The sequence below is a fragment of the Phoxinus phoxinus genome (assembly GCF_949152265.1).
Source record: "Phoxinus phoxinus genome assembly, chromosome: 4".
NCBI lineage: Eukaryota > Metazoa > Chordata > Actinopteri > Cypriniformes > Leuciscidae > Phoxinus > Phoxinus phoxinus.
Window position 1 is genome coordinate 20,969,894 of NC_136879.1, and position 20,007 is coordinate 20,989,900.

The 20,007-nt window shown below is 36.9% G+C and overlaps 1 protein-coding gene and 1 long non-coding RNA gene across 8 annotated transcripts in view; one reads left to right on the top strand and one right to left on the bottom strand.

The window, feature by feature from the left end:
• The first annotated feature begins 5,244 nt into the window (after nt 1–5,244).
• The window catches only part of nphs1 (NPHS1 adhesion molecule, nephrin), a 94,650-nt gene continuing 79,887 nt past the window's right edge, over nt 5,245–20,007 (top strand). The window contains exons 1-5 of one of the 3 annotated variants that reach the window (XM_079609439.1): nt 5,245–5,330; nt 6,040–6,122; nt 7,112–7,315; nt 9,610–9,795; nt 11,070–11,163. In XM_079609439.1, the coding sequence (XP_079465565.1) occupies nt 11,100–11,163 (64 nt within the window). In that variant the 5' untranslated portion in view covers nt 5,245–5,330; nt 6,040–6,122; nt 7,112–7,315; nt 9,610–9,795; nt 11,070–11,099. Of the gene's footprint in view, nt 5,331–6,039; nt 6,123–7,111; nt 7,316–9,609; nt 9,796–10,920; nt 10,956–11,069; nt 11,164–20,007 lie in introns of those variants that run through there. The other 2 variants (XM_079609438.1, XM_079609440.1) reach the window with 2 other exon arrangements.
• Nucleotides 14,867–18,531, bottom strand: LOC306996792. 5 transcript variants are annotated; one of them, XR_013797179.1, is made up of 8 exons: nt 18,193–18,517; nt 17,954–18,101; nt 17,540–17,580; nt 17,232–17,259; nt 16,998–17,116; nt 15,541–15,640; nt 15,363–15,458; nt 14,867–15,224 (listed from the first exon to the last, which is right to left on the bottom strand). It is a non-coding gene; the product is annotated as an uncharacterized lncRNA (long non-coding RNA). The 5 variants fall into 5 exon arrangements; XR_013797182.1 differs by having other exon boundaries at nt 16,998–17,259; nt 18,193–18,287; nt 18,404–18,422; XR_013797178.1 differs by having other exon boundaries at nt 16,998–17,259; nt 18,193–18,531.

Sequence of the window (20,007 nt, forward strand, 5' to 3'; positions counted from 1 at the left end):
CTGTTTGTTTTTTTGTTGAAAGATTATAGACAAAGACCAACTTTTTTCTACAGAATATCTGTGCTCGTGAATCGTTCACAATAAAACCAGGAATGAATGTGTATTGTGAAAGTAAATAGGATCAATTTGGATATCAAACGGCTCAATTACTTCTGGACATTAGAGCAATTGTTTTATATGATCAGAAAGCAGTTTATGCTTTTGTTGAAAATCGAGTTTGGAGCTGTGATGCATATTCATTAGCTGGATCCTTGCATCAGAACAAAAAGAAACACACACACGCACACACACACACACACACACACACACACACACACACACACACACACACACACACACACACACACACACACACACACACACAAAACGAAAGGATTAAATAAAAAATATATATAATGAACTAACCTAAATTCAAGCCAATGTAAATCTCCACCGCAGAAGTGGGCTAAACTCTCCCTTGAGGGAAGGAGAGATAATGTTTTAACAAAAACCTGCCCATTTTTCCTTGCAAATCATATAATCTAAAAGAGGTCACTGAATCAAATGTAATCAGACGGGTAATTCTTAAGTCGGCTAATTCTTTCTGCAAGTATGTGCCATTTTTAGGAACAGGAGTGAATCCATACATCTCTGTTCATTGTCCTGCATCCCAGGTGTGTTTCTGACAGAAAGTAGGCAACACAACCATGCTGCCTTGCAAGATACCTTCTTTTGAGCAAAATACCTTATTTTACATCTCAAGATACCTTCTTTTGACCACTCATAAGGCAATCCCAGAATGCACTGCAATGAGGATAGTGTCGATTACATATTTAATTAATAGGAAGTTATTTCTGAAAGTAAGCTTTTTTTCACAGAATATTCACTCTCCCTTGCCAAAGTTTGGAGTTGGTAAGATTTTTTTTTTTTTTTTTTTACAGTTTTCTGTTTCAATATTTTTAAAATGTAGTGTATCACTGTGATGGCAATCTTGAATTTTCAGCATTTTCATTATAAATTGTCAGGATCCTTTGATGAATAGAAAGTTCAAAAGAACAACCTTTATTTATTTGAACTGAAATCTTTTTGAAGATTATTAATGTCTTTACTGTCACTTTCGTTCAATTTATAGTGTTCTTGCTGAATAAAAATAGGAATTCCTTAAATAAAAAAAGTCTTACTGACCCCAAATGTGTACAGCATCTGGAGTTGTTAGCTTAGCAACATGCTAATCTCACTCTATTAGTCAACTATTGTGGATTTAATGTGATGTGTGCTATTTGTGTGTTGTACATGTGACTGATCATTAACATATTGGTTTGCATGTAGCATTTTAAATCTAAAGGCCCGTTCACACCAAAGTCAATAATAAGATAATCATAATGATAACTACTGTATATTAGCATCCACTCCCACAAGATAACGCTCTGTATATTTGTATACGCGCCTCAGGTTTGTCGTCTGTCTCTTTAAATGCTTAAACTCTTTAAAGCGGGATGGATTCTGATTGGCTGTCAATGTTTTCATCGTTCATCAACTGGAAATCAGTTTTCTGAATGTCATTCCAACAATATCGTTTCCCTATGCCGTGGTGTTAACCCTGCTATTCTTTTATATGTCCTACTATATCTTTAATGTAATGGTTATAGTTGTCATTGGTGTGAACGGGCCCGTTCCACTGCACTACTTTTCCATCGTTATTTGTAAACATGCGCTAGACGGACGGGTTTTTTTTTTTACTTTTGCGTTAGCATCTCACGCATGACATGACATTCTCAAATTGTGGTGCTCAAGTTAAAAGTGCAGCTTTTAAAAGTAAACGAAAAAACACAGAAACACGTGTGCTAGAAGGTACAGTAGATGCCTCTGCGATGAGGCAGCTTCAGAACAGATTTGCAGTGAAACTTTTACTTTTTGTTAAAAAAAAACTGCTTTATGCCACCATGGCACAGTTTTATTCAGAAGTAATGCATTGTAGAAGTCATGCCAGTTGGATCTGGCACTAATCACGAGAAAAACCGCAGTGCTGTTGTACGGTATTAGCCCGGCGCTCCACCGCTAACAGTCTCAAGCTGACAGCAGGGCTATAGGATCCAGATCACGAAGGCTACGGGTTAGGTTGTAATTCCTAGGCTCAGAGCACACAAATGGGATCCCATCTTGAGCTAGGGCCCTCAGAGGTCTGCCTGGGTCAGTGGGGTCCTTTTTCATTAAATACAGCTCTTGTTTAAAGTGAGCTGCTGGGAGTGTTAATTTCCCTCTGATGAATTTGGATATTAGTGTCTAAAACCCCTTTTCCTCATCTTTTATCTCTATAACCTGTAGCTACTGTTTGCATTTTGTAATTAAACTTCCTGTCTTCTACTCACTGTGGTTTAAAAAGGGAATAGATGCTATGTGTGTGTGTGTGTGTGTGTGCGCGGTGATGTGTTTTGGAGAATGTATCTGTGCTAAGAGAACACTTTCACAGTAATGTGTACACAGAGAATAAACTGATCCAAATATAACTGTGGAAGTAACATTAACTGCTTGCTGTACTTTGTCAGAAAAGAAAATTCTGAGTAAAAAATGGTTTCAAAGTAAATTGTTCAACAAACATTTTCAGTGTTAATAATAATAATAATTTATGTTGTTTTATATAGAATATGTATTATTATTATTGTATACATTTCTAAAGCAAATTTTATTGCACAGTTGTTGACATTATAATTATTGGTGTTGTTTATTATTATTATTATTATCATTATTATTATCAATGACATTATTTGGCCCCCAACTACAACTAATAAGATATTATTTGGCCCCCTGATGTCAACTAAACAATATTACCAGAAAATTGGCGCTGTTTTACATAATACTGGGAATGCTTCCATGCAATAAAAGCATTGTTTCCACTGTGGTCATTGCAGTGAGTGAGGTTTGCAACTGAATTCAGTGTTTATGTTCTCAGAACCCTTAGAAGGGTTACAATTAGTTTTTAATGAAAACATTTGTATTACATTAGCATTTTTTTTTTGTATTATAGAGAACATTTTTCTCACATATATTTTTACTTGCAGAGCCCGTCTTGCACCTATACTTTTATTGCTGAGGATATTGCTTTCCTTGACCATTTTTTGTTCTTCACAGAATCTCTCCTGACAGTGTGTGTGTGTGTATGCGCGTTTGTGTGTGTGTGTGTGTGTGTGTGTGCGTTTGTGTGTGTGTGTGTTCTTCACTTTCTGTAAACTAACTCTGCAGCAGCTGTATCTCCTGGTTCTTTCTCCACTGGTTAGCCTTGCCCCATCCATCTCTCGTTCGCTTTTCACCTCTGCCATCCCTCTGTTTTCTGAATTTGTGTGTTCTTTCTCTGTTGTTTTTTCTCTGTTGTTTTTTCTCTGTTGTTTTTTCTCTTTTTTTTCAGTGCATATTTAGATCTGTCATTTTCTTAAAGTTTTATGCAACTGGTTCAAAAACATGCTCAGGTCACCAAAAAAAAAAAAAAAGAAAGAAAGAAAAAGAAAAGTAATTACATGACAAAGAAATTGAATCATTTAAATTTGCATTGTAAAATTTGATTATACAGGTGAAACTCAAAAAATTAGAATATCGTGCAAAAGTTAATATATTTTTTAATCATTCAACTTAAAAGGTGAAACTAATATATTGTACAAGCCTTTATTTGTTATCATTTTGATGATTATGGCTTACAGCTATGAAAACCTTTTCACAATATTCTAATTTTGAATTTGGGATGTTTCATAAGCTGTAAGCCATAATCATCAAAATGATAACAAATAAAGGCTTGAAATATCTCACTTTTGAATGTAATGAGTCTATATAATATATTAGTTTCACCTTTTAAGTTGAATTACTAAAATAAATTAACTTATGCACGATATTCAATTTTTTCGAGTTTCACCTGTATTACAATAATGCATCCGGACATTTTTCCTTTTGACTTTTTCTAAAATTAGTAATGGCAATATTGGCAAAGTACTGTAAAACAATTACTGTAATGCAATTATTTAAATGTAAAAAAATATTTTCCAGATGAAAGACCTGTGTCTAGACACGACCACAACGCAGCCCTGAAGTGTTAGCAGACACCATGTCAGACTGGTGGAAGTGGCCTTGGACGGCAACATGCCCAGTGCATTATGGGTGATGAAGGTTTACCAATTTGGCAAAAGGGAAGACAACAGCCCTTTTCCTCAGTTTTCTCTAGTCAGGTAGCACATATTTCAAAATTCCCCCGCCTTTCTACTGCATAGGCAGCCACGTTCTACTGAAAGCCCATTTTGCCAGTGGGTGAGAACCCCTTTAAAGACAAAGACAGCAAAATAATGGGGGACATTTTTGTTAATTTTAGTTAGATTTTTTCACTGATACTGTGTGCAAGTTGATTAGTAATGTTTTTATGCTGTTGTGCAATGCATGTGCCTGCATTTGCATATGTGTGTGTGTTTGGGTGTGTGTGTACATATTAACCTGTGCCTGGGGGCCACTCTACATAATGACTGAGCAACAGGCCCCAGCTGTTCACATCTGTCTCTCCGGCTCTCCATGAAGCACCTACCCCACGCCTCCTTCCACTTATAAAGCACGTCTCACTGTGTGTGTCGGTTGTATGCGTACAGTACATGTAGTTCTGTGTGTGTTGAAGGCCGCAGCCTTGATAGAGGCTCATAGTTCTCATGTGAGAACACTACACCCAGGGTTTTAAAGTTCAGCTTAAATCTATGATCTTTCTCTTGTGACTGAACTTTACTTCTTGCTCTTTACACATTCAGATTCAATGCACTTCTCCAATCTCCCAGATACAGTGAAAACGCTTTTATGCGAGACCTTGTAGGAAATCTGTCTATCGGAAGATAGTGGTTTAGTTTATTAATAGATCTAGAGAATAAGTAACATTTATCTATGTAGTTGTTGTGAGGATTTGAACATCGAACAAAATTGATGGCTTTGATTACCTTCTCTTGTCAAGAAAACCCTTTGGTTATTTTTGACAGAAACATTTTAAGGTTGTTTTTTTTTAGATTTAAATGGAATGGTACGAAACTTGGTAAAGGTTTTGGCACTTGCTAAATGAAAACAATTTTTTTGAGTCTTCAACCTCAAATTCGGAACACAGCTTTAGTTTTATGAGTTTAATTTTCTTGCAGGTTTAGAGTAAAACATGTTTTGCGAAATATAGGTTCATATAAAAATTGAAAATAGTATTTTTGCGCATTTTTCATAACAATAAACAATTTTTAAGTTCACTTTTTTTTAACTTTCACTTCAGCAAAAAGTGTGAAGTGCTCCTACTGATCAACTGAGATGGCAGACTCGAGAGGGATGGATAGATTTGGAAATTCCAAACACCGGTGAGTAATAACACATCGATGACCAAGGCAGGTATTAATCTTCAGTTCTTAGGTTTTGTAAGTAAAGATTGTGATCGTCGCTTCAAAAGGTGTGTAAATCCACACACACCTTTTATTTGTCGTTTATCAGGCTGAATAGTTATCAGAGTCTTAGGGCCGCGGCGCCAGGCACGACGCAAGTGTTTTTTGCTAGTTTCAGCCCGACGCAGTTATCTTTTTCACTTCCTGCGCCAAGTTGTTTAAATAGCAAATGCATTTGCGCCCATTTGTGCGCCCATTGGCGTCCTGGTTTGAAAAAGAGTTGTGGTCAGGCGCATTGTTGGTGCGTTGCTATTTTGAGGCTACTGAAATAGACCCACCTATAGGCGCATATTATGCGATCTTTAAATAACAAAAAACAATTGCGCCATTGACTTTAGACCAGGTTTCAGTTGGTCAATGGCGCAATTGTTTTTTGATATTTAAAGAGCGCCTATAGGCGGGTCCACAACGTGCGTACACTGCTTATTTCACACACAGGGATGCGCAGCAGCACACAAACATGCCATATATAAAAAAAATAAAGGATTACAATGTAAAAGATTATTATTGTGTACATAAAGATATGGTGGAAACCGGCACAGAACCATTTTTCCGTGAATTCGGACGCGCCCAAAGTGCACATGTGCCGTGTGCTTAGACCGTTAAAATAGGGCCGTTTATCTTACAGGTCTTGAGGAAACGCTGAAGAAAACGCTGGAGAAGGGGAACAGACGCAGGAGCAAGGAGACAGGAACTTGGGAATCACAGAAGGTAATATTAGGAATACAGGTAAATCCATAGTCCAAGTTGAGACCAGACAAATGACAGTGCAGGGAGTGTGTTTATATGCAGGAGTGATGAGTGCGGTGCTTGATAACAGGTGGCTGTGATTAGAAGTGACTGGGATCCGAGCGAGGATACATCTATATAGATATATATATATAACTTAGAGAAACTTATAGTTATTATGAGATATACAGTTTCTTTATATAACCACTATAATGCATATGTATGCAAGCTTTGAAAATCCATTGTGTAGAAAAACAGCGTTCCTGAAAGCCTGCAAATGCTAAATTTTGCAGAAGATGATGAGACGAGCCGTGGCTATTGACCCTTGTCCTGTGTTTATAAGCATAGATTTTCCTAAAGAAGAAAAATCTTTATCCATTGTCTAGAATCACTCAAAATTCCAACTGCTTTTTCTTGGTGGCGTCAGCAGTGAGTCAATCCATGTCTCGGGTGTCCATTAGGTGGCATATAATAATAACAAAACAAAAAAATAGAAAAACTGTAGAGGGGGGTAAAAAAACAACGATTTTCACCAGACAAATCAAATATTCAGTTGTGGAAAATGAATTCTGTGTCAAATCTGTTGCTGTGCGCATTGAGAGAACCAAGGGCCCCTAAGGAGTGTTCAGTATATAAAATATAGTGAATAGACTGTGCAGTATTTATTATGCATGAGCATAAATGTTACAAAACTGGTCGCTGTGGAGACTGCAGCGTTCACTTCAGTGTCGACAAGGGTACCAGGGTCCCTCAACATACAAACAGAGCGAAAAAGAAAAAGAAACGAATCAGAAAAGGAAAAAATGGCAGTGTTGTTCTAGATGTAGTCTATTAGAAAGGTCGTGTCCTGTGGTAGCACCCTTCTGTAGCTCCGTTAAAGCTCATTAAATGCCCGCTAATGCCCGAATATGACGAGGTGAAAGGACAGAGATGCAGTGCCACGTTACAAGTGTTCCTCTGCTTTTTTACAGTCAGCAGTTTGCTCATCTCATTTCCATTCACTCATCCTCCCTCGTATCACTCCTCCAATGCTGTCAGGTTGTTAAGAAACCGTCAGGACGAGGGGAATGTGCGTAGGGGAGCCCCACTGGCAGTTCTTCACCAGAGCTGGCGAACGTCTTCAGAGAAGAACCTCCACATGAGGCGAGACAAAGGCGAGCGGTGAAGCTCAACAGGTAAGCTGCGTTCTCTCATATGCAAGTGTTTTATCACGCTCAAAGACACCTTTTTTTATACGGTTCCTCTTTTCCCCCATCTCTCTTTCGGCTTTAAGAAGACAAGTAAGAGTGAGGAGATGGAGGCATGAAAGAAGGCCGTTGTCTCACTCTCTCTCCCTTGTCAGTTTTAAGTTGACTTCTGTGTCAAGGGGATGGATGAGGGAGAGACGGAGAAGTATTTCTGTGTGGAAGCTGCGATACTAAGTTGAAACGGTATGACAAAGAGTCAAAACAAAGAGCATTTTAATAGCGCTGCTGCCTCAGGAAGCTAAAAGTGGGTGAAATCCATTAGTGGCCTTAAAATTCTCCACTTTTACCAGAATATTCCCGGAATCTGTTGATGACTTCCTGTCTTTATTGTTTTTTACTTTACTTTTTTAGTATTTTTGTATTCATTGCAGTGTTCATATTTGTCACCAAGATTTTAAGATCGCATTTTCAACAGATGTAGTTCATAATGTTTAGGATTTAGAATAGGTGAATCTACTGTAATGAATTTAATTCCTTTAATAGTTCATATTTTTACAGTATTACAAATCTTATTTAATTAATTCAGCTAATTCAATGCATTTCTATTTCAAATACAAATTGGTGTTGCATATGTTTCTTGAGCAGCAAATCATCATAGAAGGATTTCTGAATTTGACACTAAGGACTGAAGTAATGGCTTGGTAATGGTAAAAGTTTGAGTCATAGTAAAAAATCATCACAGGAATAAACTACCTTTTAAAATATATTTAAATAGAAAATTGTTTTAACTCGTTATAATATTTTACTATATGACTGTTTTTGCTGTATTATTGATCAAATAAATGTTGCTTGAGTGAGTTTAAGAAACTTCTTTTAAAAACATGAAATATTCTTAAGACGCCAATTTTTTTAACTGTAGTCCTAGTGTGCATGTATCTGGTATAACTGAGCCAACCCAGATACCAACCCAGGAGATGCTGGTTATGAAACTGGTTTTAAAATTTGCAAAAACATATGCATGTCCCAGTCGGAGAGCAGAGTTGATCTCATTTTCTGCACATTGGGAAATTTCATGCTGTCTTTGCATCAAATATGTACAGGCTTGAGTGTAGGGTTGATTGATGATGTAATGAGAAAAGAAAAACACACACAAAATGTACCTGAAAGGGTCACTATCTGTGATGCCTCTCCGGCCCAGCCAGAAACCCTACCGGTTTGTACTCACAGGGAATCGAATTTCATATCTTTTAACTTTCACTCTTCTGAAGACACAAGGAGACTGACAAGGACATATATGAGATGTAAACAAATTGCAACACAAGCATCACTTGTCACTGAGTGCAATGACATCCACGACAGCATGAAGGAATCATATTGACATGCCGATGGTGCAGCCTGTATGTGCACAGATTAGCTGTTCAATCTAACAAGAGAAAAGGTAATTCTTATTCTGAGAGACATTATGTGTCAATAATACATATAGGACAAAAACATATGATATTAAAAGACACTATAAAATATATATATATATATATATATATATATATATATATATATATATATATATATATATATATATATATACATTAAAAAGAGTTAACGACTTATTATATTGTGTGCACGAAGTGTGGGGTGTTGTACAACTCGGTGCAATGGGAATTTTCCTATAGCCCCCCAACTTCCCCAGCACCACCTGCCTAGATTTGGAAGGTTCTCACTACTTTTCTCACATCAGCTCTCATGTCCTACTCACTGTATTTATGTGCATGTTTCGGCAGAAGCCGGATTGCAGATCTAGTCTGCCAAGACAAGGCACATTCCCATTCTTACCAATACAATCCCTTTTAGTTCGATTCCGAGAGTTGCCATGATAAAAAACTAAACAAAACAAAACAAAAAACATGTATATATATATATATATATATATATATATATATATATATATATATATATATATAAAAATATATATATATATGTGTGTATATGTACATGTATGTATATTTTATACACATGCAACAACTGCAAATTAGGGATGGTTTGACATTTAACTGTTTCAGTTTCTATGCCAAACCATTTCTAATTTGCCTTTAATTTTAGTCCATTTTTTAATAAATAAATTAAACCCAAGCTCTGTTGTTTTTTTACCATTCCTTGTCTGATCAGGTAAATTTATCACCAGTGTTGCAGTACCACAACTTGACAAGACATTAGAAACAAAAAAACGAACATTAATTAATTTCCTTTTCCTGTGCCATGTTGATTCCCCCCCCCCTGCAATTAAGGTACTTGTTTGTCTTTGGAGACGAAGGAAAAGGGAGGTTAGACAGGCCTGAAGAACATCTCATTAAAGACCTGGACAGGAACCGCTGAGTCATTCAGAAAAGCTCCAGACTCCAGTTATAACTCCGAATCTTTATGGCATCTCCCTGACAGACCTCCGACACCTTCCTACGACGCACAAAAATAAGGTTTGTGTCAAAAAGAAAAGAAGAGAGAAGTTAATTTTCTAAACGAGCAGTGACTAGCACAGCAGTGAAAGTCAGTACAAAAACTGTGAGTTTCTCTTTTGATTGGTCCTCAGCACACTCAGGGAACATTAGAATAAGAAAGAAAGAAAACGTTAGCAACACATCACTAGACTATTGTTACTAGGCCATGAGCCCAAATAAAGTAATCATACTCACACAGTTTTTGTGGAACCAAAGTTTTTATTCAGAGATCACGTTGTGTATAGGCAACTTACAGAGGCTGTGGAAAGACTGACAAGTGGCTAGTGGTTAATGGTAAATGAGTAGCTATTTGAAATGATAAATAATTGAATAAGTTCATGAATATCTTGTTTCTTGCTCTATGAATTTGATATCTGAGTTTGCATTGGCTAGCTGTGGTGTACTTACTTAGAAAAGACCCAAAAGAAAGATTTGTAGTACTCAAGAATATGCAAAAATGCTTCTCACAAAATCTCAGAGTATCGAATAGTCTTATAGTATAGTCTTTTTACAGGGTCGCTGGCAGCCAGTGCCCCGGTACTGATAAAAGGCTAAAAGCGTCCGTGGGCGCATGTGACGAAAGAAGACAGACAGAGAAAATGAAGGGATATGTTTAAAGAATGTCTAAATACAGCTTGCGTACTCTCCGGTTGAAAGCCCTCCATCCATTCACGGTTGCGAGGAGGGAGATTGCAGTCGGCGCATTCACATTTTGGCGTCTGGGACTGTTTGCGGGCACAGAGGATAATTGAGTGTGAGTTAATTCCTATCAAAGCCCATTGGACTGCAACTAATGGACCGAGGGAGATGCCTCAAGGAGCCAGCGCTTTCAATTTCTTTTGTTTATTTAGATGGGAAAATGTTTAGTTTTTAATTAAGTAAATCACTATTATTTGTTCCAGTGTGGTTGGTAATTTGAAGAGATTGCAACCTGACTTGAAATGCAAGCGCTATTGGCTTTGAGAGAGAGAGATAGGGTGTACTGGAGGAGGCTAAAGCGTGGCGTAATGGCCGTGAACCCGAGAGAGCTCTTTCCATGCAGTATAGAAACACTCCCTGGGCTTCACTTTGAAGTGTTCCTAAGGTTCTCTCGGAAAACTTGAACTTATTCAAAGGGAGCGCTTCAATGGAGAGTGAAGGTAAAAAAGAGAGAGAAAGAGTCATTGTAATGTCCTGGACCTTCTTAAGTGCGGTAACTGTGTGTATGTGTGTGTGCGTCTTTACAAATGTACCTTTCTGTCTTATTTTTACAGATTTCTTTTGTTGGTGAGTGATCGGAGGAGATGGATTTTTTGTATTCATTCGTACTTCCAAGTGCCTGGGTTTTTCACCTTATGGATTTCAAAGGTACCTTTTGAATCAGAAAGTCAAAATACAGCTATCTTATACATTTACCTGATCACGCTAATGGAAGCTTGTTTCCATCACCGAATAAAAAAAAATAGGTAATTGTGACTTTTTCTCCCAATTCTGGCTTTTTTCTCAGAATTGGGTGATATAAACTAGCAATTGCAAGTTATACAGTCAGAATTGCAAGATATAATATGGAAATTCTGAGAAAAAAGTATTTTTCCCGCTCAGAATTGGAATTTATAACTCGCAATTGCGAGTTTATATCTCGAAATTCAGAAAAAAGAGGCAAAATTGCAAGATAAAGTCACAATTATTATCATTTTTTATTCCATGGCGTAAACAAGCTTCCATGCACTAAGTTACTTAATCTAAACTTTGCAATGAAACATACGAGTCATTATACCAAATACTTTTTCTATAGCTTTGCCATTAACAACAAATCAAAGCATACCGGTAAGCGGATTTGTGCAAATGTACAAATACAAAGAAGTTTGTCACAATTGGGAGAAGCAAATTTAAACTGCTTTGCCATTGCCATTGTATTAGCCTTAAACTAAACTACACCACACTTTCAAAAATGTTCCATGGTATCCTAGCTTCCACCAAGCATTCACAGATACCCCAGAAATGCATGTGGGTTAAAAGTGACCTCCGTTTTCTTTTAAAGGAATCTTTTCATCCAACAATTCAGGAATTTTTGCAGTTAAGGTGTATTTGATCATGTAAAGTAGTTTTCAGATTTACCATTAAAGATACATAAACAGAAAGAGTTTAAATAAGATATTTATTTTACATTTTATTATTTTTATTTTATCATTATCAGGAAGTTTCTCTTTTTCACCTCACCTTTTTCCTGTGCAAACCAATTTTTTTTAAATCAGTGCAAAAATATAAAAATATATCTTAATAAAGATCAAACTCTTATTTCAGGCTGTGTGGAACACTTGATTTTGTATTGGTCATTCACTCCATCACCTGGTCAGATATTTTTGTAATATTTGCTGTCACTGAAACTGGCTCTACTTACTCTTATATCTCTTATATTTGAAGAGTTTATACGCTGCAAAATATTAACCAACTGCAGATGCTCAATGCTGCTGAAAAGACGCGTTTCTGAGAAGCGTTTTGAAATTGAACTTTTTTAACATGACATGGTGTCTTGAAAATATGGCGCTCATGTTCAAAAAATCTTCGAGCCGTGGCACAATGGCTGTAAACGCTTGTTTACAAAGATAAACCAAAACCAAAAGTATTGCAGTGGAACACTAATTACAAGTGGGTGCTTATTACAATGAGGACAAATAATATATTTTTTAATTATATTATTATTTAATTCTAATGCTAAACCTCTATTCTGTAAGACAATTACTTTACATTTAAACTAGATCGTCACTGTTGGGCAGAAAACTTGTATCTCCATATTTCATCATAAATCATTACTATTGGTCACCCTTTACGTCTGTCTGTGGATTTTGCAAATATTTAACCAATGAAAAGTATTAAAAACAGCTTGCGTGTTAACCTCGTAACTCCATTGGCTCCTTAAACTATCGGTCAAACTCATTACTCCAACCGCTTCATGAATCTTGATTGAAGTGCTGCTCGCAGTTTGGAGTGTCACTGCTTGTTTGCAAAGCAATGGTAAATCAAGAAACAATATAAAGGCAATTTTTTTTATGTATTTGAGGAGCGAAGAAGAGTGTCTTAGTCTTGCCGTCGGGTCATCATAGGCAATACTGCCTTAAATAACCTAATCTTTTTATAACATGATATTTTGGCCAACTGACAGAACAAATGGAGTGCTTACAAAGCTACAGCTACAATAAAGTTCATAACTTGTAAGATGCGCACCCGTAATGCGATGCACTCATTGTCTTAGATACGGCCGTTCTAAACACGGACACAAACAGACATCCGCTGAGTAAAAAAACTTAATTTGAGCTTGATTTTGTTAATAAAATAATGACACAACATTGTTTAATTATTTGTAAAAATACAGCGTCTCGTTTTGGTCTTGGTTTTCAGTCTTGGTTTTCAGTCTGACAGGTCGAGGTTGGTGGGCCCAAAAATGTATTTTGCCCAAGTCACAATTATATGTATATACTGTATATATGAGTATTTTTGTCATACAAGAGGTGGAATGCTTATAGATGTCCTCAAAAATTTCCTGCCAGTCACACTGAATGTGTATCTAGCCAATTTGGCCCACGAGCAAATGTTCAAATCTTCTATTCTCAAAGCTATATGCGGTAAATGCTCCCTCACCGGTTTCTGCATCTGAATGGAAAAAATGGCCAAGGCAATTTACTGTAATGATTGCTTGTTGCATTTTCCCTTTCTGCCTCCATGTACACAATTTGCGAGTCTAACACCACGTGACACAGCGTGGAGCTCCGACTTGCCTTCATCTTCCTCGGTCTGAGAAGCTTTTGACACAGAATACCAGGCCTTCCTCCTTCCTCTATTCACCATCTTGCTGTGAGCTTTTAGCTCATAATAACTTTGCTGCCTGTATATTATCAGGCTCCAACAATCAAGTTTAGTGGAGTTGAAATTGGTTATCCATGTACTGTATGCCAAGGCTCAATTTGCACTGGATGGTAGCATATGTTGTTGCATGGCACCGAGGAAATAATCTGCTGTGTGTGCAACATTCTTGTTGCCATTATACAGGAGTGGTAGTCTGTATGTCTGTGTTTGTGTTCATCTGCATCTTGTGTATTATAAGACAAGAGGATATAAAGAAAAATAATAAATAGCATTTTTATGAAGAATAATGGAAGAAGAATAAAGAAAATACATTTAAATGAATTTATTTAAAAACAAAAATGAAAGCCAAATGTATGTGCGAAGCATTTTTAAAACCACAGAGTATAGACTGAAGTCATGTACAATACAATAATAGAACAGAAAATAAATCAAATAGCTTATTAGAGAAAGAGATTAAAATAATTCTCAAACCTAATGATCATTAAAAAAGTGAAGGCCTCATCAAAATATTTGATTTAAATGTTTTAGCTGCAACTGGCGATGTAATGTGACTATAATTTAAATCATTATAAAGAATTGTTGTTTGTTCCAATTTCTATCCGCTGTGTAGCTCCGTCCCCTGTGAGTTTAATTGGTACAAAATTCACAACTTCTAATTGGCTGTGATTGTCATGTTGCTCAGCAATTACACACTAATATTTGTAGATGACCATTTCTTGTTGCTGTAAACTTTGTCATGCTTGGTATTCGCAACTGAAAACTGCTGAAAGAACCCCTGCGTATAGAAGACCACAGAAGTAGTTTATAAAAAAAAAAGGTGTCAGTGTTTGCTTTGTACACAGTAAAAAACGCAGTGTCAAATTAACACTTAAAGTGTTAATTTTAACACTACTCCGGATCATATATGGTCCCAATCTATCTAGAGTAAAAAGTACACCGTTTGTAGTGTTGAATTTACAGTGTTAATATAGCACCTTACAGTGTAGAAAAATTACACTTCGAGTGTAAAGTGTTACACTTAAATTGTTGTTTAAGTTTTACACTTGGGGGTTTTAACACCCCTGGTGTTGATTTAATTCCATTGGATTTACACTATTGGATTACACTATAAGTGTTATTTATAAAGTTATCTGTTCAGTGCAAAAACTATTTACACTATTATATAGTGTTAATGTACAAGATAAAATCAAGAGTCTTCAGACAGATGTATAAATCCAAAGTTTATTTAACAAATAGGCAAAGTGGCTCCTTTATAACATATGCCAGATGTGTAAAGGTCAAATTATCACATTCATGAGGAGTTGCAAGAAAAAAAAAGTCAAGAAAAAACATAAAATCATGTTAATTTGCCTAGACATGAAGAAATATGACAGGTAGATTTGAACAAGATTGCAGAAAACTACTTGTCAACAGTTGTGTAGCATCCATGTATGCAGTTCCTCTTTGTCCCATTCAGCGAACAGGAAGTAGTATTTGAGTTTATTGCCATATCAGCATCACCGGCCGCGAGCAGGTATGCTGTGTGGTCTCTTCAATGCAGTCAAGGTGGTCTTGTATGCTGGTCCCTGCCAAAGACAAAAATAACACTCAAAGTCAGCTCTCCAATTGGCCGTCTTTATATTCGTTTTCCACAATACAATCAACACAAATGGCAATATTTTGAGGCAGACAATAGGCAGTGTGACAGAAATGTCCAAATGTACCTTTTTGGAGACGACAAGGTGTTGTTCAGCTTGATATGAGGACATCTTTCCAGGTCTCTTGCAGGAGACGAATTGATGCAAGATCGCTGCCCCATTCTAAATAACACGTGAAAACTTCAGCAAAATGCATTCATGCATGAACGTGTATAGATAATCTTATTCTGAACTATAGTCTAACCTGAATCATCAGTTTCATCATCTTTCACAGCAGATTCTGCAGTCAATCAGGTCCTTGAAGGTCTTGGGAGAAGCCTTTCCAGGAACTTAGCGGAGGTCTTCTAAACAAAAATCAAAACAAAAACAATCAAACAGTTACATAGCATAATGACAACCATATCTCTCTCAGGAACAATTCTGTTCAGATGATTGTGTATTCGCAGAGTAGCACCGTTCACACCTGGCATTAACATTCATCTTGCACAAGCGAACAACTCGAAGTACAGGTGTAAACGCACCCAAGACGCATTGAGATTCGATTGAGGTCTAGGCCACATTCTTTTATTAAAGGGATAGTTCACCCAAAAAAAATTATTCAGTAATTTACTGACCCTCATGTCGTTCCAAACCCGCAAGACTTTCTTTAGTCTTTGAAACACAAATGAAGATATTTTGATGAAATCTGACAGCTTTCTTTCCTTCCATTGACAGCTACACAAATACCACTTTGACGGTTCAAAAAGTTAACAAAGAGATCTTAAAACTAATCCATGAACCAAGCAGTTTAGTCCAAATTTTCTTTTTCTTCTGTTCATGTTGGTTGATTCATGTTTATATGTGAATAAGAGTCTAAATTCAATCTATTCATCACAAAGCAATCAAGTTTCTTCAGAAAATTTGGACTAAACGGCTCAATTCATATGGGTTCGTTTTATGATCTCTTTATGAACTTTTTGAAGCGTCAAAGTGGTAGTTGCGTGGAGTATTCTTGATACATTCATTTAAGTTTCGAAGATGAACTAAAGTCTTTTTGGGTTTGGAATGACATGAGGGTGAGAAATTACAACAATTTTACACTTGTGTGTCAACTAACCCTTTAACTTTTTGCAGTTTAATATCTTGAATTAACACAATGACATAGTGATTGATGTGTCATCATGAATTATGACAATCAAGATACATAATAATTAATAATAATAATAATAATAATTTGTTACATTTATATAGCGCTTTATCTGAGACCTCAAAGCGCTTTACATAGAAGGGGGGGAATCTCCTCAACCACCACCAATGTGCAGCATCCACTTGGATGATGCGACGGCAGCCATATTGCGCCAGAACGCTCACCACACACCAGCTTACTGGTGGAGAGGAGACAGTGATGAAGCCAATTAGTATATATAGGAGGATGATTAGGAGGCCATGATGGACAGAGGGCAAGGGGCAAATTTGGCCAGGATGCCGGGGTTACACCCCTACTCTTTTTCGAAGGACATCCTGGGATTTTTAACGACCACAGAGAGTCAGGACCTCGGTTTAACGTCTCATCCGAAGGACATCAATCACCCAAGACACATGTACATTTCAGGTCTGAACAAAGGCATTGTGTGGTTGCCCAGTTAGGTTTAAATGTTTCATGTTGATTCGTCATGTATTAAAATGTGTACTGCACATAGAATAAAATATAATGACACTCACGATTCTGGATTCATCTTCAGCATTCTGTTGCTTTCGTCTTCATTTCTGTTGCTTGGTTTCTGTAGCAATCTCATGAGAGGAGCTTCCTTCACTTGACACTGGAGGGTTCTGGGCCAAATCTATTGAAAAAGGATTTGAAAAAAATATGTCAGTTGAGGCTAATATTTCCAAAATTCAGTAATGCAATACAATTTAAATTGGGGCTGTAAATAAGGTAAAAATAATTGTGATTACCCTTAATTTCGATTATGCTGAGAGCTGTCTATAAAGCATGGGTGTAAAATTATTTATATTGCATTAATATGCATTTAATCTGATTATTGAATACATTTATATAAGTTAAATGAGTAATAAGGCATCAACTTGATTTTAATACGCATTTAGAATTTATTTTACCCATCATTTATTAATGGTATTTATAATGTGAACAGAACATAAAGATTCATATTAATAAAATGCAGACAGATAAATAGTTAGGACATAATTTATCCCAAAATAACATGCAGTATGAATTGATAAAGACTGATTTCAAGCTAAAGTACCTGTATTCTCTGCCAGTGCATACGAAAATGTTACCTGTAAACTGATTTGGAAGACAGATGGATTTACAGATTAGCTTTAATGCACTTTCACAATGTTTGAAAAAAAAAAAATTTGATGGGAAGTTCGTATGTTTGTGTCTTGACGCAGATATGACGACATGATATTCAGTGCTAAGAACAAACATACAGATATGTAATTCTCACTTAAACATAGGGCGAATAAAACGTTTTTAAACGCTCCCCCACCTCAGTCTAACGTTACAAAAAAGTGCTTTTGTTGTTTGCACTGCGCGCTAATTTACAAGATACTTAAACGAGCTGTTAATAATGCGCATGCGTCACAAAAACGGAACTGTTAACGCGTTCATGTATAACACAGCAACTTTAATACACACAAAACGAATATAAACTTACCATTTGAAGAATTCTCTCATCTGCGCAGAAAAAAAGAAGCCCAAATGCAGCTGCTGTTTCAGACCTCCTCATCAACTTTAGTGCCAGGCTTGTCGTAAGACCGGTTGAGGCCTCGGCGCGACTGGAGGCGGGAAGGCTTTCATGAAGGCTGTCAACAAACCAAAATGAAATGAGCTAAAAAATATATTTGTAATACAAATATAATTTATAATACAAATGTATTTTAAACGTTAAATCACCTTCATCCAGGAAATCAAATCGTCATGAGAAACCTTCACATCCTTCTGTAACGTTACATCTCTGCATCTCATGAACTTGACGAGTTTCCTTAATCCTGACAAAAACGCGCAGTTTATCATTTCTAAATGTGTTCACCACCATATTTTACCAAAAATGTTAACAAGTGTATTTACTTTTTTATTTTAGAAAGAAAAAAGCAATTCAACCTACCGTCTCGGTCGCATGAAGATAAAATGGCGTCGTCGTCTTTCGAGACAGCAGTCATCGAGGGGCGGAGTCAATACAATTCGGCGCCTTTTTGTTTTTGCACTTTCAGTGTAAAAATAAAATTACACTTGTAACTACACTGAAGAGGAGTGTTTTTTAACATTGTTGATTGTTAATTTAACTCTTTGGGAATTAATAACTTTTAACACTGCAATTTTTACACTGACGATTTTACTTAAATATAATTAGAAATCCAATTGTTTGCTGGTAATTGCAACCTTTTTATACTGTATGCAATGTGCAACAAGCTTTACAGCGAAGGAGATTGCATGAGATTGCAGTATGTGAAATATGAGACTCTGCTTGTGCCTTAATTATGTTTGAATATAATGTCTGGCAATATGCAAGTCTTCGGCGTGAGTCTCTGATCTGACCAATCAAGGCCGAAAGCGTTCAAATTGTTGTGTTAAACCACCTGTGTTTTCGTCTATGCATAACTTTGTATGTATGACTCAATTGTCTATCTAAAGTGGGCGTTCACTGTCGAATCAGATGGAGATATAAGCAAATATTTGTTTGTTTTTCTTTGTTCTAGACTTTGAATTTCATTCTGGTACATCTCCTTTGAGTCCTTGAATGAAAAACACGCAGGTTGTGATTAAAATCTCAAAGTGGTGTTTATTTGGACTTTAAAAAGAGCAGAATAGTGCTTTGTTGTCCATCGCATAGCGTTGATGCTTTCTGTTTCGGAGCTGTAGTTTTGAGTCGCCCGCTATATAGACTAAAAGTCAGGTTCTATGCTGCAGCCTAATCCCATGTCATTATCTTGTTTAAATAAGACGTCAACGCGCCGCATCAGGAGTCGGAATCAGACCGGTGTGCGTGTTTGACATGTCTTTCCTCTCCTATCGCTGCTTCTCAGGCAGTGCGACTTCTCGGCGCACGAGTACGGCTGGCTGCAGCATTTAAATGTGCCATGCTGATTATCTTGCCACTGTGTTTACGTATTCATTTATGTAAACATTATGCTAATGTGTTTTTCGGCTTGTCGCTTGTGTCCAATCGTGCCCTTCAAGTTTGACGTGAGGTGACTGATGCAGCCTTGATGTGAAGTTGCAGCTTCTGTCGTTCGTGTTTCTGAGAGCAGTCGAGTGCGCCCAGATGCACTGGATACTTGTCATTGGCTCAAAAGAGGTGCCGGGGTTTGAAAAGTCTCGCCCGTGCTCTCGGGAGTGGCCTTTCAAGAAAATGCGTCCTAAAATAGCTGACCCTTTTGTGCACGCTACATTTGCTTTTACACACTAAGTGAGTGTCCGAGTAATCATGGTCTCTAAGAGGTCTTTGAAGGCTGGATAAAGTCACGATCGGATCAGAGAAGGCTGATAAAAGTCTGACGCCGCATTCATAACAAGTACGCCTGGGGCTCGTGAAATGTGTGAATGCCTGCTTCCTAGCGTGTATATCACTTTAAAGGAATAGCTCACCCAAAAAACAAAGGCCGCTCTTGCCATTCAACCATTCATAGTGAGTTTTCAAGTTCCAAAAAGGGCAAAAAAAATTTTGTATACACTCTTAAAAATAAAGGTTTCAAAAGAGTTTCTCAGCAA